The sequence below is a fragment of the Lygodium microphyllum genome, chromosome 3 (genome assembly GCF_053477565.2).
Source record: "Lygodium microphyllum isolate KBCC chromosome 3, Lygodium_microphyllum_v1.1.10, whole genome shotgun sequence".
NCBI lineage: Eukaryota > Viridiplantae > Streptophyta > Polypodiopsida > Schizaeales > Lygodiaceae > Lygodium > Lygodium microphyllum.
Genome location: NC_141137.1, coordinates 74,049,749 through 74,076,491, shown reverse-complemented (window position 1 = coordinate 74,076,491; position 26,743 = coordinate 74,049,749). Strand labels below are relative to the sequence as shown.

The following is a 26,743-nucleotide window of genomic DNA, read 5'->3' as shown; positions in this document are numbered from 1 at the left end:
ATGTATATTGATAGACATAATGGCGTGTCGTATGATATACACATTGTTTCCATGCTTCCTTGTATGCATAAAGAGCTTGATGAGGTTGGTATGAGTCCAACAGGGTAGAACTTATTGTTGTACCATCCAATATTTCCATATATCTTTCATATCTTCTACAAATTGCTATTTAAGTTGGACTATACCTGTAAAAATTACATGGCGCTATTAGAATTTGCCAATTCTATGGGCAATGCCCAATGTTTCAGTTGGTTTTGTAGTGTGAACAAAACTATGTTTATAAGTCGTGTCACCAATTTTAGAGTTAGTTCTAGAGTTAGCTAGTCAAGCTAGAGGTTTGGTCTACCTTAGACCTAAGGTTGTACTTTCACTCCATCACTTTCAGTTCAGCAAGTACAATCTGTCGCTTTCAGCTCACATTGTCTACTCTCTCACTCTCATTTCTCTCTCCTCCACAGCTGGTCAGATCCAACATTCGGTATCAGAGCTGAGTGCTCCTGCCATCACCAGCTTCATTTGTCAAGGAGGAAGTGCTGCCAAGCCTGCCTCTACCACCACCTATCCACACAAGTTCCTCTAGTTGTCACCACCTCTGCCAAACGGCGCTGCCTCCTGTCCTGCATGCCACCAGCAGCACCACTGTCCCCCACCCCCTAACGCTGCTCCTGTTGCTCTCTGTCCGCTGCCCAGTATGCCCTGCAGTGCCACCGTCGCCTACGGCGCTACCAGTGCCTATTGCCTACTCCAGCCCGCCACCTCTGTGCCACCATCTATGCCACCTCTACAGCTCTCTACACCTCTTGCTCTAGTCACTGCCACTAGGCGTTGCGGCCAGCTAAGCTGAGTGCCCGCCAAGATTGCCTTCGTCATGCCTACTCGATACCATAGCCGGCCCACACTTCCAATCCCCTGCCTCAGCCTGCCACCACTACCTACGTACTACACCCACCTACACTGTCCAGCACCGCTCAAAGTCTGCCCAACACCTTGGCCTTTGTGCACGCATCCCAAGAGACACAAATTTGGGGCTTTTGCCCAAATTCGAGTCATGCACACATTTCATCTCCCAAGGTGCCAACATTGTGCAAATTCTTTGAGATTTGTGCAATAAATTTGGGGCTTTTGTCATTCCCACATATGGCATGCATCCCAAGCCACCTTGGAGTTGCTGGTTGCTGTCAACATGCATCCCAAGGCAATACAGTTTTCTTCATGTCTTCTCCAATTACACCCTATTTTTCTCTAGTGATTGACAAGCCAAAAAGCATCCCCTACAGATTACTTTTCTCCAGTCTGAAGACAACCTAATCAGGCCTGAAAATTGTGCCATAAAATAGGGCTGCTCCCGGCCAAAGCACAGTTCAAAATGGTCCGTCACTTGTCAAAGGTCACTTAAATGACCACTTTCTTGTCCATGAAAACGTCCTAACTATGTAAGGTACAAACAATGGTATAAACTCAAACATCCTGTCATACGGTCACAAAAACATAAATTTCAACATGAACACTAACAGACAAGTCCCATAAGTGCACACATGAAATCCACTCACTGATAGTCATCCTGTAAGTTTTCAATCTATCGACATGGAACCACATTACAACGTGTATGGCCAAAAGACACCAGGTCTCAAGAAAGAAGAGCTTGGAGCACAAGGATATGAATTTCTGAAGAAGATGATTTAACAGGGAACCAATGTATTTCAATCTCAACTGTAGCTTATGAATAATTCATATAAGCTTGTATCCAAACCACTGTTAGCAAGTTCTCAGACTATTGTTCAATATAAACCCTGCAAATGTTGTGTCTGTATGCAAATAAAACATTATGCCTAAGTCTGGACAACAAACAATGCATCTTCAGTTCAAAAACAGTCTTCTATATACATCTGAACAGTCTGGAACTCGTTCAGCCCCATAGAGATGAAAATCCCTATTTTGGATCACCAAAATACATCTCTTCCAGCCCTATACATCAGCCTTTCAATCCATGATAGCAGTGAATCAAGAAGGCATCAAATCAGCCCACTGTGTCTCTTGTTTCGTCTAAAAAACAAGCACAAATTGGCTGATTTACTGCCCATATTCCACACCATTTCCACCCTCTTCCTTCTCACACAAAAGCATACATTACCTTTTCAACTTAGGCTCAACCTAACCCCCTGCATGCAATCCAATTCACACTTGAATTTTTTAAGCACTCCCAATATTCCTCATGCAAGAGAGTATAGTATGTGTGAAAAATTCCTAAGTATTGTCTTGTCTAATGGTTATTGTCATACATCTCTTACAAGGTTACTTCAATCAAGAGATATTCATACTTTAATGTCTACCCTCAACCACACGACATCATCTCCCCCATATCTCTAGTTTCACAAGTTCATCCAGTCACAGAAAATGTATGCCCTGTTCACAAACATTCTCAAGTCTCCTGATGTGCAGACCCAATCTGAAGAGGAACTGCCAGGGAAGGTTAAACTAGTCAGATAGTATTATTTCTAGGCTCCTTTCATGTCACTGCTCCTTAGAGTGGTATATAGCATACATTGTACACAAATTGAATGTTAGCTTGAAGCTAATATCATTTCTTTCTCCAAGCTTGGAGCTCTTGCGAATGTTGATAATCAGCTTACTGTCCTAAAAAGTTGTTTCCAGGCTACCAATTTGTATAGACAACTGCAGTTTACCCATGCATCATATAGCATTGACCCCTTGCCTTAGCTGGGACCATCACAGCTATACTTACTCACGGCAATTTCTCTCAAACATGGGCCAACTAAATATAAGTTGTAAACATCTAGACTTCCTAGCTTTGCAAGAAACTACCCTCATCACAAGGGCAAGTTCCAATACTTTTGAAAAACCTGTAAAATATTACACGGCGCAGCGAACAGAATCTGAGAAAGAGATAGAGAGTACACAACAGATAAGAGGAGAATCAGTAAATTCTTTAACTCCAAACAACTGATACAAAGATGGCTCTGTCCACCCGTGCGCTTCCACTATGTGAAGCTTAGATGGCGATCTAGACAGAAGATAGGTGAAGAGCTTAAGGCTAGCTGGAACAACAACTCTGACTGGGTGAAAGACGAGTGAGTGATGGCTGCGAAGGGGTTTAGCTTTTATAGCCCGCGAAGGTCGTTAGGTCGGCCTACTGACCGACCTACCATATGAGCCTCCACTAGTCGGCCAGGGAATATTCCCTTTACCATCGGGCCGGGGGCGCTGCCCCCGGACCCCCGCCAGGGGGGCCGCTGGCCCCCCTGGGACCCCCCAGCCAGGGGCCGCTTCCGCGGCCCCCAGACCCCACAATAGGGGCCCCTTTTAACTCCCTTACCACGCAACTCAATGCAATGTGCCTCGAGTTGCTACCAACTTAACCACTCCGTCTAACCCAAAGATTAGACCCACAACAGTCACCTTTTTGCCATCCGGTCACATAGACCTCATCTGATATACAAGTCAAGACTCAACCAATGTCCGGGCTCACATTTGGCTTCTCCTCATAATGGGGGCCTTACAACTTTGAGCACCATGGATCATTGGTAGCACCTAATGAGGGTGGGGCATTGATCATATCTAACAAAACCAGTACCCTTTGGAACTTCCATCTTGAATGGAATTTTAAATGCACATCATGACAACTTAAGAGACAAAAAATTATTACCAAAATCAACTTCACAAGCCATATACAAAGAAATGTGTGCATACATTGTAATTAGGATCCCTTGCCAGAAGAATTTGTGAGAAAATCAAAAACAAATAGAGAGAGAGAGAGAGAGAGAGAGAGAGAAACAAAGAAAAAAAGACCGTATTAACATTCTTGTGAGGCCAAATTTGGCCTATAGGACTAATCAGAAATGCATCCATCATTACAATCCACTTCTAGCATTTTGCCATATAGGCAAAAAGAAAACATAAAATGAGATAAAACGGTGGTATGACTCAAGTGTTACTATAGTAAACATCATTACATGTGTATAGAAGATAGCTGTAATCTTTCCTAGATTTATTTCTTGGGAGGTGGAGTATGGAAGTCTCTAATGATTTCTTTTCCTCCTCTTTACACTGCTCACTTGCCATTCTTCCTTGCCTCTCAATTCTGTTGGCTGATTTCAGCAAGTTGGCCAGCATAAAATGCTAAAATAGCCATCCTAAAATGCCAAGAAAAATGCCTAAATAATCAAGATAATATATTGGTGCCCTAGCCCACTGACATGCACAAACTCAACCATGAAGATATATCTACTAACACCCTCTCTCAGATCATGAGTGATCTGATATAATACAATATACGATGATAATGTCCCACCATAGTATATACAAGGACCACTAGAGTGGAACCATGGATACCCAAGTAGTGGATACACAAACCACCACCAAGGTGCCTCAAAGGGAACTTGATGTCGATGTCAATCGTACTAGCTCTGAAAAATAGAGAAGAATCATAGCAACTCTCAATATCTGTCAACAATGTCTCGCAGTAGCAAATAAGACCATCCTGTCAAGAATGCCTCTGAACATATGTGACCATGGATTTCCCGCCTTTACCTAAACCGCCAAAGTGTCCCCTCGTGTGAGCTCAGACTAGGAGCCAATCCCGCTCTCTGTAAAATAACCAACTTATCGTGAACTTTGATGTCAATCCCAACTCCACAAGTTGAACCTACCAAGGCGCCTCAAGGAAACCCCTCAGTGAAACCTATACACCTATATACCTGTATAGATGAGGTTCACCTAACCCATCTCACCACCCTCTCACACTCCCCCTCTAGCACGGAAGAGTTGTTAGGGATGACCTGATCACGTATACTAGCAACTTAGAAGGGAGGCCCCTCCAACCATTGCCGGGGCCACATAGATGGAGCCTAAACCTAGACCTAGAGAAGAGGAAGACTCACTCAAAGAGTCGTCACCGTCCGTACCAACTTCTGTTGTAAAGCTACTAATGTCCTGCAATCCTTCCAGAAGTGGCCTTTCTTGCCGCAATAATAGCACCAACACTTCTTCTTCCGTATGATACCCCTCTCTAAAACTGGAACATCCAAAACCATGAGATAGCATCCTCACAAAAACCTAAAGCTGAACACACCAAGTCTCCAACATAACGCTTTTAGATGACAAGAGGAGATGCCGGAGGAGCAATAATGAGGGAGATACAAAGAAGATGAAGAAAGGTAAGGGATCTTCAAAGAGAAAAGTATGCCAAAAGTACAGACTCACAAGGATTGCATGAGTTCCAAGCAGTAAAGAAAGCACATAGAGAAAAGATCAACAATAACAAGAGTGTAGTGATGAGAACGCCACAATCACATGCACATAAACCCTCTCTAAAGCTGAGCAGTGTACCACAAAGTGAGAAGACTGACCAAAAACAACTAGAACCAGCCTGAAAATACTGTCGCCCAGCCCTGCACAGGAGCAAACAACCAAAACACAGGTGCTGATCAGAAAAACACAGGCAGCAAACACCAAAACGCAAATTTGGAAGGGTCGCTAACAGGTCCCCAGCCTTGACACAGCCCCAAAAATCTGAAAACGAAAATGGTAGCCTACAAAACATTGAGAAAACAGGCCGAAAATGATCAGAAGATGATCGCTCAGGCTGGAAATCAGTTGCAGCAGTCAGAACAGGTTCAATTAGCAGGCAGATAGTCAAAACTCAAACCTGAAACAGTGCAAAACAGCTGCAAGAACAATTATCCTACAATCTGACACCATATCAGAAGTGGATGCAGTGATAGAAGCATGGAGAACTGCTGTATATAAACTGTTGAACACAAGAGACGAAGGAAAGAGAAAGAGAAACACTGCACAAAGAACTCAAAAGCAAAGAGATACTCGGGAAATGGAATCTATATATACCAAGATATGAGACAATACAAAACCAATTGAGTTACCGACTATGAAGTCACTGGCACCTGCTCCTTTCCCTCCACCAGAACCAATTAGGTGATGAATGATCAAATGAATGTGGAGGAGAAGCCTAAATAAATAGGCAAAAATAATGCTAAAATAGCCTTCCTAAAATGCCAAGAAAAATGCCTAAATAATCAGGATAATATCTTGGTGGCCTAGCCCACTGACATGCATAGACTCAACCATGAACTGGCATATCTACTAACATGAAAAGGGCCTCTACCACTTTGGGTGGTGCTCCCATCTCTGCTCTGATAATCTCATGTGATACAGAGGGCTTACTCCGAATCATCGATGAGATCATCAATACTAGGGGTCTCTCCATCTGCTCCCACCCCTCGCTGCCCCTTCGGTAATGGCTGATCCTATATGACTCTCCTCGTGCCGCAATAGAGGCTCAATCCCCATATGGAGCCCCATACAAAAGTGCTAGTGTAACCAAAGTGTCAAAGAGCCAAAGCTTCATTTGAGGTTCCTGAAACTATATGCGTGCACACTAACTCTCCATCAATCCTAGAACCGCATAGCCTCCTGCCAATCTATCCTCTACTACCTCCTCAAAGTGAATCTTGGACCAAAAAATGTAATCCCCAAGTAAAGATATATCAAGAACACCTCCATTGTCTCCTCTCCGTATGTGAAATGGGGTACTAATCACCAAATCCACTGGGGGGAGGTATTAAACACCATAATCTTGGTTTTCCCAAGGTTCATTGTGAGATCTCTATCCTGAACTAGCACTGTAATCCCTCTAGTGTGCTAGAGATAAGGACTATGTCATCTCCATATAATAATATGAGTATTAATATCCCCCAGCTCCCTCCCCTCCATGACTATCAATGTAATGTGATATCTCATCAATATAAATGCCAAATAGAATAGGCGAGAGTGGATATCCCTATTTTACTCCAATAGTGCTAGTGATCTCCTCTGATAGTCCCCCCTGGTGCTCATACTCGTTTTGTAACAGACTCATACAGTGAGAGTACCCCCAATCTCATCTCCATCAAGACCTCCAACTCCTATAGTCTTTGCATGAGCTTGGCACATGGTACTATATCAAAGCCCTTACAAAAATCTACAAAAGCAGTAATATACCCACCTCCCTTGTACCCTGCTCTCCTTGATGATAGCTCTGAATGCGAGGATATGATTAAAAGTGGTGTATCCCCTCCTAAACCCCGCTTGTCCACATTCGCGATGTTGGTGCTTCTTTGGCCATTTGCTCAGCTCATGTTCTAGTATCGATCCATAAATCTTGGCTAGCAAGTGGCCAATCATGACCATTCTATACTTCGTAGGAACCATGGGGTCTCCGACTTTCAGGATTGGTCCTCTAGTATTAGATGACCAACTGGCAAGGAAGCCTTCACATAGGGTTCTTCTAAATAGGTGGGCTAGAAGGGGCGTGAGAATATCTCTACCATGTGATAGGTGCTCTGCTATTAGTCCATCACGATCCTGGGCCCAACCATTCTGGAGTCTCTCAATGGTGTCGCAAACCCTCATGCTTGTTGAAGAAGGTAAATGATGTGGGTATAATGCACAATATCCTCGTATAGTAGTGAATATGGTAACCCCCGCCCCCGATGCATATGGAGAATTTGCTAGAGCAAAGTAGCACACTGACATGTATATATCACGATTCACAGGGGCAATCTATATGTATACGTGACCACATGAAGCAAGCCTCATCATCCCTCCGCATGACCTGCACTGTATGCTATAGCTTCTCCCTATACAGTACAGCCACTCCTCCACACCCTTTGGTCCTCCCTCATGATCGGGCTCTAGAGTGGCATGTTGTCTCCCATTTATAGCATCTCACCTCTGGCAAGTGTGTGCTCGAACTTTGTGTGTCTCAGTATACAAGATGATATCTCTGCCAATGAAGGTCTCCTAGAATAGCCTTGCATCAATCCTCATGGCTCGATTACAGTTCCACACTGTGAACTTCAAGTGTGTCTCATAGGCCACGCCCCCTCATTGAAACCTTTTTGTGATACGTCTGTCTCTATATACTACCCATTCGCCCTCTTTGCAAGCCTCTATAATCTGTGGTATGCATTCCTTGTAGTGGGCCACTTGGGCAAGTATGAGGTCATCCTCAAGATAGACTTTTCTCCTTTGAGAGTCTTCCTTTTGGAGAGTAAGGTTCATCATGTCTACAAATCAGTAAATTTGAGGATAAGGGGGTCGGCCCCTTTTCTTGATCCTTTCCTACGTGCCATGCATTCTCCATAATGGAGGGCTCCTACACTCCAACTTTTCCACATATTCTCTTGGCATGTTCCGTAGGGCTATCTCCCTCTTTTCATCCAACCATCTGTACGCATAGAGCTCTAATTTTTCTTCTCTTCTCCTCTTCAAGTGATGCGTTCACAAGCTCTTCCTTCTTTGTTGGCGTCTTCTTGCCACTTTGATTCATTTGGAGTTTTCAACCACTTCAGCTTGAGCTTGTTTCACTATGGTTTCCCATGTATTGATCTCCTTTGTCATGTGTCTCTTCAGCTCATTCATTTCAGTTTGTACTTTGTTGGGCATCACTTCAATGATTTCCCCTTCCTCCTTAAGGAGATCAAGCTCAATTTGATAGTTGGCGATCTCACCCCAAAGTTCTTCAATCATCCTATTTCTTTCTTGTAGAGAGGCTTCAATGTCTGCCTTTCGAGAGGTGAAGTGTGTTGTAATCTCCTCGTGTATGTCATTCTTCCATTCTTGCATATTCTTAGCCTTCTCCTCCTTGATTTGTTGTATAGCATCATCATACATTGCTGCCATTATCTCTTTGATATTTCCCATATCCTGGTCCTACATTTTACATAAATCTCGGAGCGTCTCCATGCCCTTCTTTGTATGAGAATCTGTCACTTTATCAATATTGTTCCAAATAGCCGAGTATTCCTCGCTCTTCTCCCCTCTTGTGTGGCTGCTGAATGGTGGGATTACCCTACTTTTTTGGGGGGATCCCATTGTATCCAGTTGCTGCCTGTGTTCTGTTCATTCACAGAGCAATCACCAAAGTGCCATGGGCGGACAAGGGTAGGCAATCCGTGTGCTCAAACGAGTTTAGGGATTTTTGAGACCAATTTGCTATTCAAGAATGTGGCAGCAGCTAGGGTAGGTAGGGCAGGACAGTGGGCCAGTTTAGGGGCCGAGGCCGGGCAGGTTGCAAAAGGCAAGGGAGGGTCTATGGAGGTCGATCTATAGAAGGTGGGGCAAGTCAAGGGCTGAGGCTAGGTAGGGGCAAGATGCTACGGAGGCAGGGTAAGGTAGAGGGAAAGGGTGGGTGCTATTGAGTTGGGGCAAGGCAATTAGGACACAGCTGAGGCGAGGTAGAGGCCAGAGCCATAGTTGATAACATACATTTCATACTTCCATACATGTAAAGGTATGAAAGTATGATTCATATGTTGCCCTAATTTTTTTCTTTAAAAACTAGGAAACTTGGTAGAATTATAAACATTTCAACAAAGCTTACACTTTGAAAAACAAGCATTACAAACTATGAAATTTGGCAAGGGGACTCTATGAATTTAAAGAGAGCTCGTGTAGGCTATAGAGCACTTAGGACAGCAGGAGGGGAGAGAGGGAGAGGATGAGGCTGAGCAATCAGCAGTAAGCACACTGCCTAGAGCACAGATTGAGCACACACCACCCTATTTTTGCACAAGCTGAGCATGCTGCTCTCAATCTGCATTTCTACACATGCTGCCGTGGTTCTACACAGTGAGCAGGCTGATGATTGATCTTGCTGGTTGCACATGAATAGATTGAGGCACATAGGCTACACACCTAGGTAATCTACAGATGAAAATATCAGACTACAAGAAAAATTGTCACCAAGAAAAAGCAGCATTTTTGACTAGTTGGGAGCCATTTTTTAAAAACCCAACAAATGGACAAGTATGAAATCGCTTTTCATACATCTACATACTAAACGTTTGCAGACATTTGGTATGCTGAGTCATACACATCTGAATCCAACTATGGGCAGGGCTGATGTGGGGCGCATGCGCATATATATATATATATAGAGAGAGAGAGAGAGGACCAAACGGGTGTAGCTTTGTTGGTTAAGTTGAATGCATGGTGACCGAAAGGTCTTGGTTTCAATGCCTACATTCCACATAGTCATTTAGTAGAAGTATAGAAAAAGGGATATTTGAACCCATGTCAGTGCGTTAATAATATACGTGGCTTACCACTAGGGTAGCCACTTGATTACAAAAAAAAGAAAGAGAAAGACAACATAAATAGAGAGGAGAAGAAAAGCAAAAAAGAGATACATGTGCATGAGAGAGAGAGAGAGAGAGAGAGAGAGAGAGAGAGAGAGAGAGTGAGCTTGTTTCATTTCCTTAGGTTTTGGGGCTGCTGGCACAATTGGGCCACCCAGAATGCCTTCATCTTCGATTCAGTTTCTAGGGTTCAAAGTCATTGCTAAGCTCAGGGATCTTCTCCATTGGCAACTGGATCTTATTCAGCATGCTGGCCTTCGGGAGGATTTAGTTGTTTGGCATACAGCAGTTTCTTCTACTTCTCTACCATGACTTTTGTATTCCTCATGTGATTAATATAATTAGTCATTACAGGGGGAGAGAGAGAGAGAGAGATGGGTTGATCATATGCTAAGGCCATACTAGGGTCTAACCTTCATTTGAACTACTCTAATGCTTCAATAGTTTTACCACAGGAAGGAGCCGGCTATGTACCAAAGCTGCTATAATTGGCTTACCTGAATCCCGAAAAGTTGAATTCACCATAGACCTTGAAAAACTCTGCCAAATCATCCACAAGAAAAGGCAGGTAGATGCCATTGAAATCAATTTCAGCAAAAGCTGCATTATGTAAGATCTGTCCTTTGCTATGATGAACAGGGCTTGAGATAAGACCAAACACTTCTGTGCTTTCATTGACATGGCTTAACCTGTATACCCTTGTCAACTCTTGCAACGTTGGCTGACCAGGTGCAGATTCCAAGCCAGAATCAAGTGAGCCAAAAGTCAGAAGACCCCCAAATTTTGGGCATAGGAGGTGACTTATCTGCCCCTTTGCACCCATAGCCAGAAGAACAGTTGGAACCTGCACAAACGCATATCACAAGGCTAACTAAGACGAAAGCAGTCGCAATATAAGGAACAAACCAATTATATAACACCATGATTTACAACATCAGACTCAAATATCTATGTTAAAAAAAACAAAAACAACGGAGTCATATGTTCTCTGAAAATGAAAACATCAGAGTCTCAGACTCAAATATGCATGGACACAAGGAGTTCCTCTATTCCAAGTATACAAGAATGAATCTTTTGCCCTGTTTTGTGAAATTCCATACCCAGAATTATACATGAGAATAGAGACTGTAACAGAGAGTAAGAACTGTAGGCCCTTACTATATTTAATAGCTATTTTGGCAGTAAAGTTCAAACCATAGTAAAAGGGATGCACATCCATTAGAAAGCTTGACAGCAAAGATGACTAACCAACTAATGACTTCTTCCAAAGAAGCACTTTAAAACCAAGCAATAGGCTTACTTTTGAGCAAGCAAGTAGCCGAAACATTGGAGCAACATCAGTAATTTTGTCTGCAATTGCTGCAACTTTAATAATGTCTGCACCTGTGGATTGAATGCCAGCCACCAGAGTCCCAAGCTCATCTTCTGTAAGGCTTTTCTGGTAGCTAAGATAAGATACTATGATTTTGCAGTTCTTGTTTCCTTCCTTTTTCAGGCTGGCTGAAAATTCTGCAGCAACCTGGAAAGCATGTGTCAACTGGAACGTACTATATTTGCAGCTCCACTAGAAGAAAAGAACCAGAAACATCACATTTTCATGAACATAGAAGGCAATACATCTTGAATGGTTTCATATTGGCACTTGATAAATTGGAAATTTGATGAAATTCCAGAGAAATTAGAAATCTCACAAAATGGACTTTGGATATAGGAAGTATTATACTGGCTTAAAAAGAAGACAGTTAGGACTTGCATGAATGCAGTAACTTCACTCTCTCTATTTCAAACAATTGCTTTTTAAATTCTATTTTATTATTTGATGTTATGCATTAGCATTTTCAAACAACCAAACGCCGAAGTAGCATCCACACACATTCTGCCAAGTATGAGTCCTAAACCTTTTAAAGGGTTTTCACATATACTGATGATACATATACTGCCCGAAAAATGTGCTAGTGTTGACTATAGTTGTAAACATATGTTGTTTAGAAATATTCCTACTAGCAATTCATCTCCTTTTGTGTGCCTGTGCTCATGGCTGCAGACTCACAGGAGCCAACTCAGTGAGCCTGACAATGAGAGGCTAGCCTCACATGTGTCCATGTGCATCACAGTGATTTACACTCTATCAATGCATCTAATCTTTTCTCGCTGCCATCCATTCATTGTGTGCATCAAGGCAGCAAAATCAGCGCTTCGGGCTCTCATTCTAATTTTTGATTGTCTGACATTGTATCCCCAGTTTGAGACTTGATCATGAACAGCAGCACCAGTTTGCTCGAGGTTGGCTTGTTAGGACTGTCAACTGCAATCATGGCTACAGGAAAGCTGCTTTCCATGGGTAGGTAATAACTTGCTTTTAAGGTCCATGGATATACATGAAAGGCTTTACATGAACTTTCAGGGCTTTTCCTTTTTCATTTTACTTGTTATTTTGTTGCTGGGTTTTTTTGCACAAGCAGGGTCAGGTCACTAGGTCTGTCACACTAACCCACAATGACATCTACCACTTTTATTCAATGTACAACTTGACTAGATGTGATGATCTCATTACTGATAACAAAATTGGAACATAGTTGCTACCCAAAAGTTCAAACCATATAGATAATGATGAATGCATCAAAAAAAAGGGAGTATGTGTCATCATTCATGAAGGCTGTAGCCAACCACAAGCATACAAAATGACATGAATGATCAAGCCTAAGCCTCAAGTCTAAAAAGCAACATTAATAATCAAGACTAAACTTCAAGTCTTAAGAGCAACAGCATCTATAGGAGCATCAGCATCTACAGCCCTCAAAGTGCTGGCCTCGTGATCATGAGTGCCAAGACTAGTCTCCATCAAGCAAGCATACTCCTCCTCCACTATGTAAATGGATCGGCCTATGCTGTGACACTTCTACACAGCATCCTCAAATTAGCACTAACAAAAGATGAAGCCATCAATAGGTGATCGAGAAGCTGGAAGATTTAATACCTGTTCATGAGAAATATGAGGACTTCGATCATTATATTGAGAGAAGGAATGGATAAAATTCACCTTTGCATGTAACGACTTTTGTTGTGGATCCCAAGTTTCAAGGTAAGGGTAAAGAACATGATGCTAAGATGAATTTAGTTGAAGGATTATTCTAGAGAGCCTGGTGTTATATTATGCGCAAGATCAGAGATCATTTTGCTAACTGCAAGACATTTCCAAGAACTTATGGCAACTAGTGTGATATTGTCTATGCCATTCTATCAATCCTCTTTATATCCTCCTAAAAGTCAGTGGTCTCTAGCTTTTCCTCGCATAATATGCCAATGGCAGTGGCTATTAATGGAGATACGGTGAGCTCATCACAAACAAATGGTTGCATCTTGCACCATTGTACTCTATGAGGCAACCCAACATCAAAAAGTTATATGCAAAGCATATTTCAAAGTACCTTAATAGGATCTTTTTTGACCTTTTGCAGAATTCATAACAAAGGAATTGGTGATTTAGAATGAAGCACCATCCAATTTGCATCCTGTATCACTGGATCGACCCATGCTATGCAACCAATATCCTTTAGAAGGTTGTTCAAGCAATGTGCCATGCAATAAAAAAAGGTAATGTGCTTGTAGACTCCCTGAACAATGGCACTTGCTGGCCTGTTTGCAAGCTCACCATCTACCATAAAATCAATCACAAGATGTGGCCCAATAAACTCAATGGCACATGTCCACTTTGGTGCAAAGTTGATCTACCGACTTTCCCATCCCTAAAGCATCATGTGATGACATGAAATACATCTCACCTCTTAAGTATGCCACAACCCCATGGATTGACATCTTCCTTGTGTCACTCCAACCATCAGCCATGAGTATGACAACATTCTTCTCTCAATATTCTCTTTGTAATTTCTAAAGCTTGCTTCACGATATGCTTTTCCTTGTTAAGAAAGATAGTGTGCAAGGTCTCAGAAGATGGGGGTATGTAGCTGGTGTCATATTCTACAACCGTCTTCAACATGGCCCTAAGGTACTCAAACCTATTGACATAAACACAACAATTACCCTGATTAAATTTAAAATAAGTTTTTATCAAGTTTTAAGCTAGTCCAAGAAAAATTATAAAAAGTTTGAAGACTCAAGAGCATGTCAAAACCTAGTTGTATGAAAAGAAATATGGTCATGATAGAAATAATGAACGACAGCTGAATCTATCCCCTCTTTTTATTTTGGGTTCCAACTTTTCTCAAGAGTAATGTAGCATCAAGTGGTTGAAGACAGAGACGGCACAATAGGTATGAAAGATTGCACAAATAAACAAAATCCGCGAGGTGTGGATGCCACACTCCCTCCTCCAAATGTAGGCCTAGAACCATCAAGGGTTGTCGATGCTCCCACAAGCATAAAAGCCATTCATGCAAGTCTTGATACAAATAGAGACCCCTAAGCAGCCACACACTCTAGAAGCTCCATTTTCTTCTCTCACATGACATTTGAAAAATTGCACCTTCAACTTTGGCTTGTGCAATAAATAAGCTTACTTTGTTTGCCCCGCTCTTATGGCAATAAGGACATGTATGACCAAGCACATGATCCATCTCCACTTGATGAGCATTCGGCATTTATCTTGTCCAACCATGACCATATGTCACAGAGTATCTCTCCTCCTGCCATGATGAGGTGCTTGTGAAGCGTCCATGTGGTGCATGGATACAATGCATAAAGAGTAAGAGAGAGGCTAGCAGCTCACTGCAGCAAGTGATCAAGAAGCTGAGCAATCACCAATGATAGATTGACAAGTGAGATGAGAAAGGCTGAACTAGGGCTGGCAATGAGCGCAAATTGCACAAGGCAGACTGTGAAAACCAGCAGGCAATGCTGAGTGGTTGCAAGCAGTAACATGCAGCAGCAAGAGTCAAGTGGCAAATAGGCAGCAGTAAGCATCAAGTGGCAACAGGTGGGCATCAAGCATGCAAGAGAGACAAAATGCAGGTGACAAGCAGCAAACGAGGTGGGCATTGGTCAATGCGATAGGCAAGTGTAAAGACTGAGGCTAAAGACAAAATGCAGGTGACGAGCAGTAAAAGAGGCAGGCATTGGTCAAGGTGATAGGCAATTGTAAAGCTAGAAGGAGAAAGAAGAAACCATGCAACTTTGGTTTGTCTCAATCCTATCTGCCCATCCTGCAATCCATTCATCCTAACAATCAAGTCCATTGAAACCAACCTTTCTTCTTGGATAGGGTCGTAGTAGATGACCTGATTTAAGACAATTTACACCAAGCGTAAAATTCACAAATCTAAAATAAATACATTATAACATTTATCTTGGGCAATCGTCACCCAATCGGTCCCAAAACTTAACTGGCACCCCTTGCAATACTTCTTTAACTCATATTGATTAAATTTGTAGCATACAAGATTAGGCTGATCTCTCTACAACTCCAGTTTGCATGGTAGGTTCTCTCCCTAATTGTCAAGTAGCACACCTTCTAAAGCCTCTAGACTTAATTGCCAACACTTAAATAATGGCTAGAAATTCAAAATCCCCTCATCCCTGCCCATTAATTAGCCATTGCCCATCCACATTTAATGTGCTAAGCTCTTTGAATGTGAAAGTTGTTCTACCTTTCATTTGGCCTTAGTCTAGCATTAAATGTTAAAAATTTTACTAGCCCCAAGATCCCAAAAGTCATGTCCAAAGCCCATTCAATACGCTAGACCAAAAATGATCCTAGATACCCACAAGTACTTGTCTAGCATAACTTGTCACAACTCTGCCAATCTCCTCCACTGTATAACTTGTGTTTTGGACTTGCTACCATGCCAAAATTAACTTGCACCTCACATGTGCACAACTAATTATGCCAAAGCTAAGCAATAAAAATACACATCACATGATATACCTCTCCCTTAAATCCTTGCAACTCTCATTGCAATGTGACGAAAGCTAAGTACTCAAACTAGAAAAGTATTAAGGCATTGTAGTTAAACAATATCATGCCCTAGTGCTTAACCATGCTCATGTCAACAACATATGCTGAAATTCCCAGCCAAAAAAACTAAATCAGAATTCATTAAAATGAATTTTAACTATTGTCAAAACCATATGGGATGCATCCATTATCCATAAAACAACATTGTTCTGTCCAACTATGTAGAGTAAAGCATAGACTGAGCATAAACCATGCTTGTAAACATAGTGGCATCACATGACATTCGTGTGGAACTTACATCAGCTGAACAGTACGAATAATGAATGCCCACTAATAACTAATGCAAATGTATGGTCTTAGAGCTGCAATGAAAACTATGCCCATCCACATACCAACCCTACACAGCATAAAGACCTCACGGCAAACATATTTTCAGTAAACAGTACCTTGGACACAAACTCTGTACACCCAAGATCCACTATATACATGAGCTGTCCATCATTAGAGAAATGTCCTCCTAAGATCCAACCTGCACACGAGACATGACGCAAGCCAATCTCAACACAAAAGGGATTGGACATCAAATTCACCTCCCAACCATAGAGCCAAAAGGGCTCACCCCCCAAGCTTGGGAGCTAGCAACACTTCGGGCCACAACCACATCCCGAGGGTTGGCGTCCCATACCACCAACTCACACCACCCCAATGTACAGATGTCTCAGCCAATGGGCCCAAAGTCCAAGAGTGGTGATCACACAATGAATGTGCACAATAGAGCCTTGAGTCCTATTCATAGGACTCGGCTTCCCAAACCCCGAAGTGTCCTTAGTGCATTCATACTAAGTCACTTCATAACCACCATGATCAATGCTACTAGTGTCCATCCAAATGTCCAAGGATATAACGCTTGGAGTGGAAGTGCTATCTTCCCCTTGAGCAAAGGGTACCTTGGATGCAAACTTAGTACATCCAAGATCCACTATATCCATGAGCTATCCATCACTAGAGCGGAAATGTTACCTCCCCCTTGATATTAGGTGGTGCTTTTTACCTCTCACTCTCCTAAACCTGAAGAAGCCTGATCTAAAGTCAACTCAAGATTAAATGCATCGATGTAAATACACAACAACTACAAATCCTCTACCAAGTCACCCTCTTCCACTCATTTTGTATTGATAGATGAATAATTGTGAAGCTTTACCAAGTAGTGTCGTAGAAACTTTACCTCTAAGCCTTCTTTCTTTATGTGTCAAAATATACTAAAGTAGCAATATCTCATCCAACTCTTCAAGATCTTGCTGAATTTCAACAAATACATCCTCTCGCACATCCCCATTAAAGGGCCTAACAAGCTCACATGAAAAGCATTCTGTATCTTCCAATGTGGAGGCAATTTCAGCCTATGTAGCACATCATTCAACTTTTTGAGCACCTCGAAGGTGCCCATAATAACGCATATTCAATCACTCTTTGAGTGTCATCCAATTGGCATATAATCCAGTCTTTCATGCAAAGACCAAGCACATTGAAGTGTGTTACCACTTCATCATGGAGGTGATTGAGGACAAGCAGATCGAGCTTGTCAAGTTCTCTACCAATGAGAATCCTGTTGATTTTCTCATTAAAAGACTCCTAGCGGAACGTTATACCATTCTTAGGAAGTTGATGGGCATATGATGATATGGAAGAGATAGCAATCAATGATGATTATATTTTCTTCTCTTATTGTGATGAACCACTCATCTATCTCTTGTAATGATATAGGATATTGTTGTGCACAGACCAGTGTCTTAAATTGGTAGTGAACTGTGATCAACTACCCTCTTTTGCTTCTCTTGAGACCTCCAAACTACTTGGTTGACCTTCTAATCAGCCAAATCCATACTCTCAACATACTTATCAACCTCAAAGATCTTATTCTTTTGGAAAAAAATAGGTCGAAAGTATTAAGAAACCACTTCTTCAATTCACACACTTCATTTAGGGTTTCGCACTAACAGCCCCAAAAAGGGCTAGTATCATTTTGGTCACTTTTTCAATGGGCACCCACACAATGGTGCGCCACCCTAGACAACTTATGCCTATAAATAGATAGTCACTTCATTCATTCTTCACCACCCCACTACTCTTTAATCATTCTTGACCACCTTCTTCGATCACCACCACCACTTCTCTTTTCTCACTAGCCCCTTTCACTACCCTCACATCCCTTCAAGAGGACATTGCAGTTTGTGGCTCATGGCTGCCTTCACCCTTCCTCTTCTACTTCGAGCACCCTGTTCCAACATCAGGCCTTGCGCTTGGAGCATCTTCCACTTGGCATCACCATCATCTGCTAGCGTTAGTACCCTTTTCCATTAGGCTCCACCTTCACCTGCGTTTTTCAATGTGGAGAACTTCTCCTTGCCTAGCATCATCATCTCCAGCTTGGCATTAGTATCCTAGCCTCTAGCGACAATCTCCATCATGGAGTATCGATGATTTCATCACTCATCTATCACAAGGGCTACTGGGACTGGCGTTTTTTCAGCCTGGCTCCTCCTCCATCACTTGGCATCACTTGTCTATCACGAGGGCTTCTAGAACCTACTTTTTTGCAGCCTGGATCCTCCTATTTTTTGCAGCTTGGCTCCTCCTAGGGGCTGCGAGGAGCTTGTGTTTTTGCAGCCTAGCTCCTCCTCCATCACTTAAATTACTTATCTATCATGGAGGCTACTAGGACTTGCATTTTTGTAACCTAGCTCCTCCTCCATTACCTAGCATCGCTCGTCTGTCATAGAGGCTGTTGGGACTTGCATTTTTGCAGCCGGACTCATTTTCCATCATTCGACATCGTCATTATCCACTTGCATCAGCATCTGGGCTGCTCTTCCTGCGTTTGACAGCTCCAACACTCTAGGATTTGCGTTTTTTTGCCTAGGTCACTCCTTGGTATTAGAGGATAGTGATTTGCTCCCTCCATAACCAGTGATCATCTTTCACATCTCCAATGGTGTTAGAGGACTGCACTCCACTCCCTCAATAGCTGCCCTTGACCTTCCAGTGATTACTTCAATAGCCCACTGCCCCGAGGAATGCGTTTCGCTCCCTTCACTCTATAGATTGCCCACTGGTTCTAGCGACTGATTCAGACAAGACAGTGCAATTATCTTTTGAGCTTTAGCTTCACTATATCAACTTTTCTTCTCATAGCATGATTCAGTGCATCATCACCGAGTTCTTCTTGTGTGTTTGAGTTTCTCTTCTCTCTCAATATTTGCCATACACACTCTATGTTAGTCCCCGTAAAACCTACTCTCTCTGCACTATCGCTTATTTTGACATGGTATCAAAGCATACCTATTATTTTTTATAGAAAGAAATCTTTCATAATCTCAAAGGGAACCTTACCACTGGACCAATACACCATCTTGTTATAAGCAAGCTCAACCAATGATAAAATTTGTTTCCATTGTGAGTTATGCTCTAAAACATAACACCTCAAGAGATCCAATACTGTGGACTTTGCTACCTTTGACTATCCATCAATTTGTGGATGGAAGGACAATGAAATTTTCAACTTGGTACACATTTTTTTTCAATAGGAAATTTAAAGGGCTACTATTGGGGATCAAATCTATGGTGGCTGATTTATAGGGTTGTACTCACCCTATATGGTAGTTGATTTAAAGAGCTACTATTGAGAATCAAATCATGGCATGATCCTAAGGCCTTTTAGGCAATAGCTTCCCTAGCAATGATTGTGAGAAGCAATCAGCATACTCTCTCAAAAACGCTATGAGATTTTCATTTAATTTAGATACATTACCCATAGTTTCATTATCTTCTTCATCCTTTGCGAACATAAGCTGAAAGGTGATGTTTCATCACTTTGAAATTAGTAGATGTAGATACAACAATAACAAATTTCCCCTTAAGCTTTACATCCAAAGTATTTGCTTTAACCTTATGCTCTAGAGTGACCACTTTGTCAGGGATATTGATCATCGCATGCACACAATGATACCAAGGCATACTGAGCGATACATCACAGCCCTTCAAGGATGCTATGAGAAAATCTTTGCTATCCACATAACTCTAAATGTGCGACCAAAGTTTTCATATGATGGGTGTGACAAGATCTCCATGACAATCACATGCCCTACCAATCTCTCCCATAGGACCCATCTCATCTTCTCTAATGCCCAGACTATGAGAAAATCTTTGCTATCCACATAACTCTAAATGTGCGACCAAAGTTTTCATATGATGGGTGTGACAAGATCTCCATGACAATTACATGCCCTACCAATCTCTCCCATAGGACCCATCTCATCTTCTCTAATGCCCAGACGGGAAGCCACGTCTACAAAGATAAGCACCTGGATCAAAGAAAATGCACACATGTCAATTACTCACTTTGCCCATGCTCTACAAAGCTCTATTGCATCATCAATGACCTAATCATTATGCATGGCAAGGATCCAACCAGCTAAGTTTTTGGTCTTCTCCCCTTCTGATCACTTTTCTTTTCAACATTACCAACTTGTTGCCTATTAGGATAGTCCTTAACATGTGCCCCTCCTATTCACATCGTTGATACCTTTATAAGCACAATAAGGGACATGATAGAACTTTGATTTTGTTCAAGAGCTTCGACTATGACAACTATGGGTACCTCTCACATAACCATTACACACACACACGCACACACACACACTCTCTCTCTCTCTCTCTCTCTCTCTCTCTCTCTCTCTCTCTCTCTCCAAGCTACTCACTCCTCTCAATCCCATGAAAACAAGAATGCTCAACTAATAAAGAGATGTAGCAAACTCACCTACTTATCTTCACATCAACACCGTGACTCAAACATTTGCAAGTAGCTCGACGATTCAAGTAGTGCTCCTCGATCCACCTCCTCTACTCCATGGTTACTGATCTAATCCACGAGTGCTCCACCTTCAAGAGGAAATGTAGAGAAAAAGGGCTCCCCACTCTAACTCTCACCCAAGAAAAAGGGGAAGAAGAGAGATCGCAAAGCATGAAAGAAGCTTCACTCTCAAATCCCTCACTCTCACACTCACTCTCCCTCACTCTCAAGATCATATATAAGAAGATAGAATGGAGGAAAGAAGAAAAAGAAGCTCTCATGTTTACATGCACAAGAATGAGCTTATCAATTTACTTTCTAGTTTTTATATATGGGTTTGGGTTAGGCACCCTACCCTTCTTTTTGGCTCTTAACCAATGCCTCTTTGTTTTATGCATGCACCTTGGATTAATTGGGCCTATCCTATTGACAGCGAATCAAAGTAAAATGCCCGCAACCTCACCTAGCTATGGGCCTTCCTCTCCAACACCAAGAAACATTACAAATTAAATGAAAGTTGAGCCCATCTCTCAAATAATATTACAAATACTTATGTGACCCCAAGAATTAATGAGGAACTTTGTAATGCACAACCTGTATGACCAAGCCCATATTAAAGTAGTCCCAAAGGATTAATCCTTTTGAATTTATTCCTGGTACATTATGCCTTTGGTAGATTTGTACTCTTATTCGCCTTTTGCCAATTGCACTAAAATACTTTTGGTCGTTGCCATTTGCAATTAACACTAGGTAAGTGCTACTCCCATGGTACTCTTCGTCGAAGATAACATGCTCCAACTTACACCATAGACAAGAAATGTTGGGGATAGTCATATGCACATTGTGGGGAGAAGTGGTGGTGGTTGATGATACTTGATGGTGTGGCCTAGTGGTTGCAGCCTAGTGGTGTCTTGGATATCGAGCAAAAGTGGTGATTGGCGCAAGATCGGGATCCTTTGTAGCTCACGCTGGCTAAATCTAAAACTTAGTGCACAAAGCTGGTCCTAGTGTCAGATTTTGGCTCAAGGTAGATGTTGTGAACCACCACAATTGCTTGTACCTACGAGAGAAAACCTCATGTTCATCTCTTCCCAAGGGAGTGCTAGTTTTCTTTTGCCTGTATAGGACATTTTGTTGTATTGGAAGATGGGTCAAACTCCAAGAAAACTTGGAGTGTTGTCCCTGTTGAGATATTGAGCTCCACTCATGATATGCCAGGGTGACCGTTGTGCATTTATGTCACCGACTTGTTAGCTGTAGATGCGGTTGGTACACCGCCCATGAATAATAGCTAGATGACAGCTATCCTTATCTACTCTAGTTCGTGGCTCACCTTAGTTAGTTGAGTTTGGTTTGAGACCCATATATAGGGTTCTTCTATTTCTATGTACTTGAGTTTTTTTTGGCTTACACAACTAAGAAGAGGAAAACTGTTTTTCAGCCTCCACCTGTGTGTGTATTCCCCCATTGTGCAAGCAAGAAAGCTACAAGTGAGACTCCTTCCTTCTCCCCCACAATCTTGACATGGTATCAGAGCCTTGTTCGTGGTAAGGAGCTCAAGAAAGCAAGCCAAGTTCGCGGTGTTCTGGTAAGAGGACCAATGTTGCTTTCATTTTTCTGTTTTGGGAGCAAGTCTCTGCAGGTAGCACAGCCGGAAAGTGCAAGAGTGCATTGTCTCAGATTGAGTCACCCTTCGCGGTGTAGCAAGAGGGCAGTATATGCTGCGGGTAAGGGCTTTAGCCCTTGGTCGCTCTGTTTTTTTTATTTGAGGCCATTTCGGGGCCTATTTTGGAGACGGAAGTTTTCTGCACGCACTCAAGAAAATGCCCTATTTTATGCTGTGCGACCACCATTCTACAGGTCGGTGAAAAGTTACCATAGAAATTGCATCGTATGCCTGTATGCAGAGACATTGGGAGTTACAGAATCATCCCTATTGCATGTTGATGCAAAATCGTCACTAGGAAGTGACTGTGTGGTCAAATACCACTTTTGTCAATTTTGCAGATTTACCCTTGTGAGGCTCAAGCTGTGTTTTTTACAGTGACAAAATTTTTTTCAGTGTTATGTAATGGCGTCTGATCCTCTTTCACAGATTGTCACTGAAAAGCTTGACAAGAACAACTTCCAAGTATGGAAGTTTAGAATGACGAATTTTCTTATGGAAAAAAGATATTGGGAATTTGTTGCAGGAAATGAAGAAAAACCAGTTCTTCCTGATGTTCCCAATCAACAGCAAATGCAGGCATTTAAAGGATGGCATGAGAGAGCCAGAAAAGTTATGTACTGGCTGTCTATCAGCATTTCAGACTCTATGATTGTGCATATTCAGGATGCAAGTACGCCAAAGGAGGCATGGGATACTTTGTCAAAAATGTATAGCACAAATATGCAAGCCAGGAAAATGCAGCTCAAGCAAGAGTTGCACAATGTACAAAGAGAAAGTACGAGCATCAATGACTACCACATGAAGGTGAAGAAGATTGCAGATGCACTTGCTTCCAATGGGTCGTCAGTGGAAAATGATAATTTAGTTTCTGTGACCTTGAATGGTCTAGGAAAGAATTATACACAGTTCCGAACATCCATTTCCGTCCGTGAAAGATTTCCTGATTTTGAGAAGTTAATTGCTCTTCTAATTTCTGAGGAGCAAAGAAATGGTGATGCATCTTCTTCAGGAGGAACTTCAAAAGAAACTGTCTTCTACTCAAATGCTGGAAGAGGTAGAGGCAGAGGTAGAGGGGGCCGATCTGGAGGCCGTGGTAGAAATCAGAATATGCAGCAAACTCAAGAAAACCAGTCCTATGGAGGAGAACGTGGTAACTCTAGAGGCAGGGGGAGCCAAAGAGGTCGTGGTGCATGGCAAAGAGGCCAAAATGCAAACAGCAATGTTAAATGCTACTACTATGGTAAAATGGGTCATATGGCTAAAGACTGCTATAAAAAGCAAAATGACATCATGAATAGAAAACTGCAACAAGGAAATTATGCATCTTCTAGTAGATAGGATGATGACAGAAATGAGCATTTGTTTATGGTGCAACACATGACCAATTCTGTGACAAGTGCAGAAGAAAGCAACGATGTGTGGTATGTTGACTCAGGTGCATCAAACCACATGACAGGTCATGCAGAATGGATGCAGGATGCAAGGAAAATGGAAAAACCAGGATTTGTGGAGACTGGTGATGATACTGCACATCCTATTGTGCAGATTGAAAATTTTCCTTTGTCTATGCAAAATGGGAAAAAGAAATACCTGTCGGATGTATTTCATGTCCCGAATATCACCAAGAACCTAGTTTTTGTCAGTCAAATGGTTAAGCAGGGCTTGCAGGTCAGATTTAATTCTCATGGATGCTTTGTTGAGGATATGAAAAATAAAGGTCGCTTGATAGCAAAAGGAAAGAAGAATGGCAGAATGTTTACGTTGGATGCAGACATGCCTGAATTGAGTGCAGCAATGTTTGCACATGGGACTGGTGTAGTTGCAGATATTGATATCTGATATAAACGCATTGGTCATGTTAATGTACAACGACTTAAATCAATGCAAGCCCAAAATATTGTTGCAGGGTTGCCTAAATTCAAGGTTGCAGAAATGCATAAGGTATGTGAAGCTGTCAGTTTGGAAAACAGGCAAGGAAACCATTTCCTAGACATGTTCAAGAGAATAAGAAGCCATTGAAATTAGTCCACTCTAATGTGTAGACTACTAAAGCTACATCTCTTGGAGACTGTCATTATTTTGTCAAATTATTGATGACTATAGCAAAAAAATTTGGGTGTATTTTATGAAAAAGAAAATTGAAGTTTTTGGGCATTTCAAAACTCTTAAAGCTATGGTTGAAACAGAAACAGGCCTGCAAATAAAATGCCTAAGGTCAGATGGAGGGGAAGAGTACCTCTCAAATGAGTTTGCAAGGTTCCTGCGGGAGCATGACATAAAGCAGCAATATTCATACAGTCATACCCCACAACAAAATGGAATTGCAGAAAGGAAAAACAGGCATATTGGAGAGGTATCTCGTGCCATGCTCAACGAAAAAGACTTGCCAGATTTTTACTGGGTTGAAGCAGTTGCTACAACAGTCTACATAATGAACAGGACTCCCACTGCAGCAATACATGGGATGACTTCAGAGAAGAGGTATACTGGTAGGAAACAAGATATTTCTCATTTGAAGATTTTTTGTAGCATTGCCTATATTCATGTGCCAGATGAGTTGAGATCCAAGTTGGATCCAAAAGCTGAGGAGTGCATCTTTATTGGTTAATCTCTGCAGCAGAAAGGGTATAGATGCTATAACTCTTCTACTCGTAAGTTTACAGTGAGCAGAGATGCTGTTTTTGATTAGATGAGTAGCTGGTATAAACCAGTAAATGTGATTAATGATGTAGATGCACAAAATGGTAATGTTGCACAGAATTCACAGCAGCAGTCACAAAATATTAGTAGACCTGGAGTGTCCTCTAGCAGTGGTTCACATTCTTCGTCATGGACAGGAAGTGCATCTTTATTGGTTACTCTCTGCAGCAGAAAGGGTATAGATGCTATAACCCTTCTACTCGTAAGTTTACAGTGAGCAGAGATGCTGTTTTTGATGAGATGAGTAGCTGGTATAAACCAGTAAATGTGATTGATGATGTAGATGCACAAAATGGTAATGCTGCACAGAATTCACAGCAGTAGTCACAAAATATTAGTGGACCTGGAGTGTCCTCTAGCAGTGGTTCACATTCTTCGCCATGGGCAGGCAGATTGAGATCAGGAGAATCTCCTCAAAACAATGCAAATAGTGGTATGCAGGTTTCACGAAAAGGAAAAGAGAAGGTAGATCAGCCCATGTTTGATATGAATGCAAGTCACTCTTATGTGGATGGTGAATCCAGTGGCTCAGAACAGAGCATTAATGATGAGTTGGGTATTCCTTCTATTGTTACACCTGGAGTAAGGAAGACCAGGGCTTTTTTGAGAGCACCTGGGAGTGAACCTACTTTGCGCAGGTCTACTAGAGCTAGGTATCCTGTGGATAGGCTGAAATATGATGGATTTACAACCATTCACTATGCCTATATGGTCAAAGTGATACAGGAACCAGAACCCACTTCTTTTAAGCAAGCCATGGGAAAAGAAAAATGGGAGAAAGCCATGGATGAAGAAATGGATGCCTTGGAAGCAAATGCTACATGGGAATTGGTACCTTTGCCTAAAGGTAAAAATGCAATTGGCTGTAAGTGGGTTTATAAGGTGAAGCACAATGCAGATGGTTCTGTGAACAGATACAAGGCAAGATTAGTAGTCAAGGGGTATGCACAAACATATGGCGTTGACTATGAAGAAACATTCAGTCCGGTTGCAAGAATGGCAACCGTAAGAGCAGTCATTGCTATGGATGCATCAAAGGGATGGTCTTTACATCAAATAGATGTAAAGAATGCCTTCTTGCATGGTGATTTGCAAGAAGAGGTATATATGGAACAGCCACCAGGTCATGTGCATGTTGTTCATCCTGAGTTTGTTTGCAAGTTGAAGAAAGCCTTGTATGGTTTGAAGCAAGCACCTAGAGCATGGTCTGACAAGATAGGACAGTATCATGTCACTATTGGCTTTCAGATTTCCAAGGCAGATTTCTCACTTTATGTGAGAAAAACAGAGAAAGGTATTATGCTACTTGTCATTTATGTTAATGATTTGATTATGACAGGTGATAGTGATGAAGATATCCTTCATGTAAAAATGCTATTGAAGCAGAAGTTTAAGATGAAGGATTTGGGAGAGCTGCGTTATTTCTTGGGCATTGAGGTGATTAGATCACCAAGTGGGAT

General features: G+C 41.9%; 1 protein-coding gene across 3 annotated transcripts in view; it reads right to left on the bottom strand.

The window, feature by feature from the left end:
- Positions 1 to 26,743, bottom strand: part of LOC148038506 (bifunctional 3-dehydroquinate dehydratase/shikimate dehydrogenase, chloroplastic-like) — a 69,899-nt gene that overhangs the window by 24,848 nt on the left and 18,308 nt on the right. For all 3 annotated transcript variants that reach the window (XM_087672839.1, XM_087672841.1, XM_087672844.1), the window contains 2 exons: positions 11,455 to 11,673; positions 10,652 to 10,998 (listed from right to left, as the gene is read on the bottom strand). In XM_087672839.1, the coding sequence (XP_087528965.1) occupies positions 10,652 to 10,998; positions 11,455 to 11,673 (566 nt within the window). The remainder of the gene's footprint in view (positions 1 to 10,651; positions 10,999 to 11,454; positions 11,674 to 26,743) is intronic.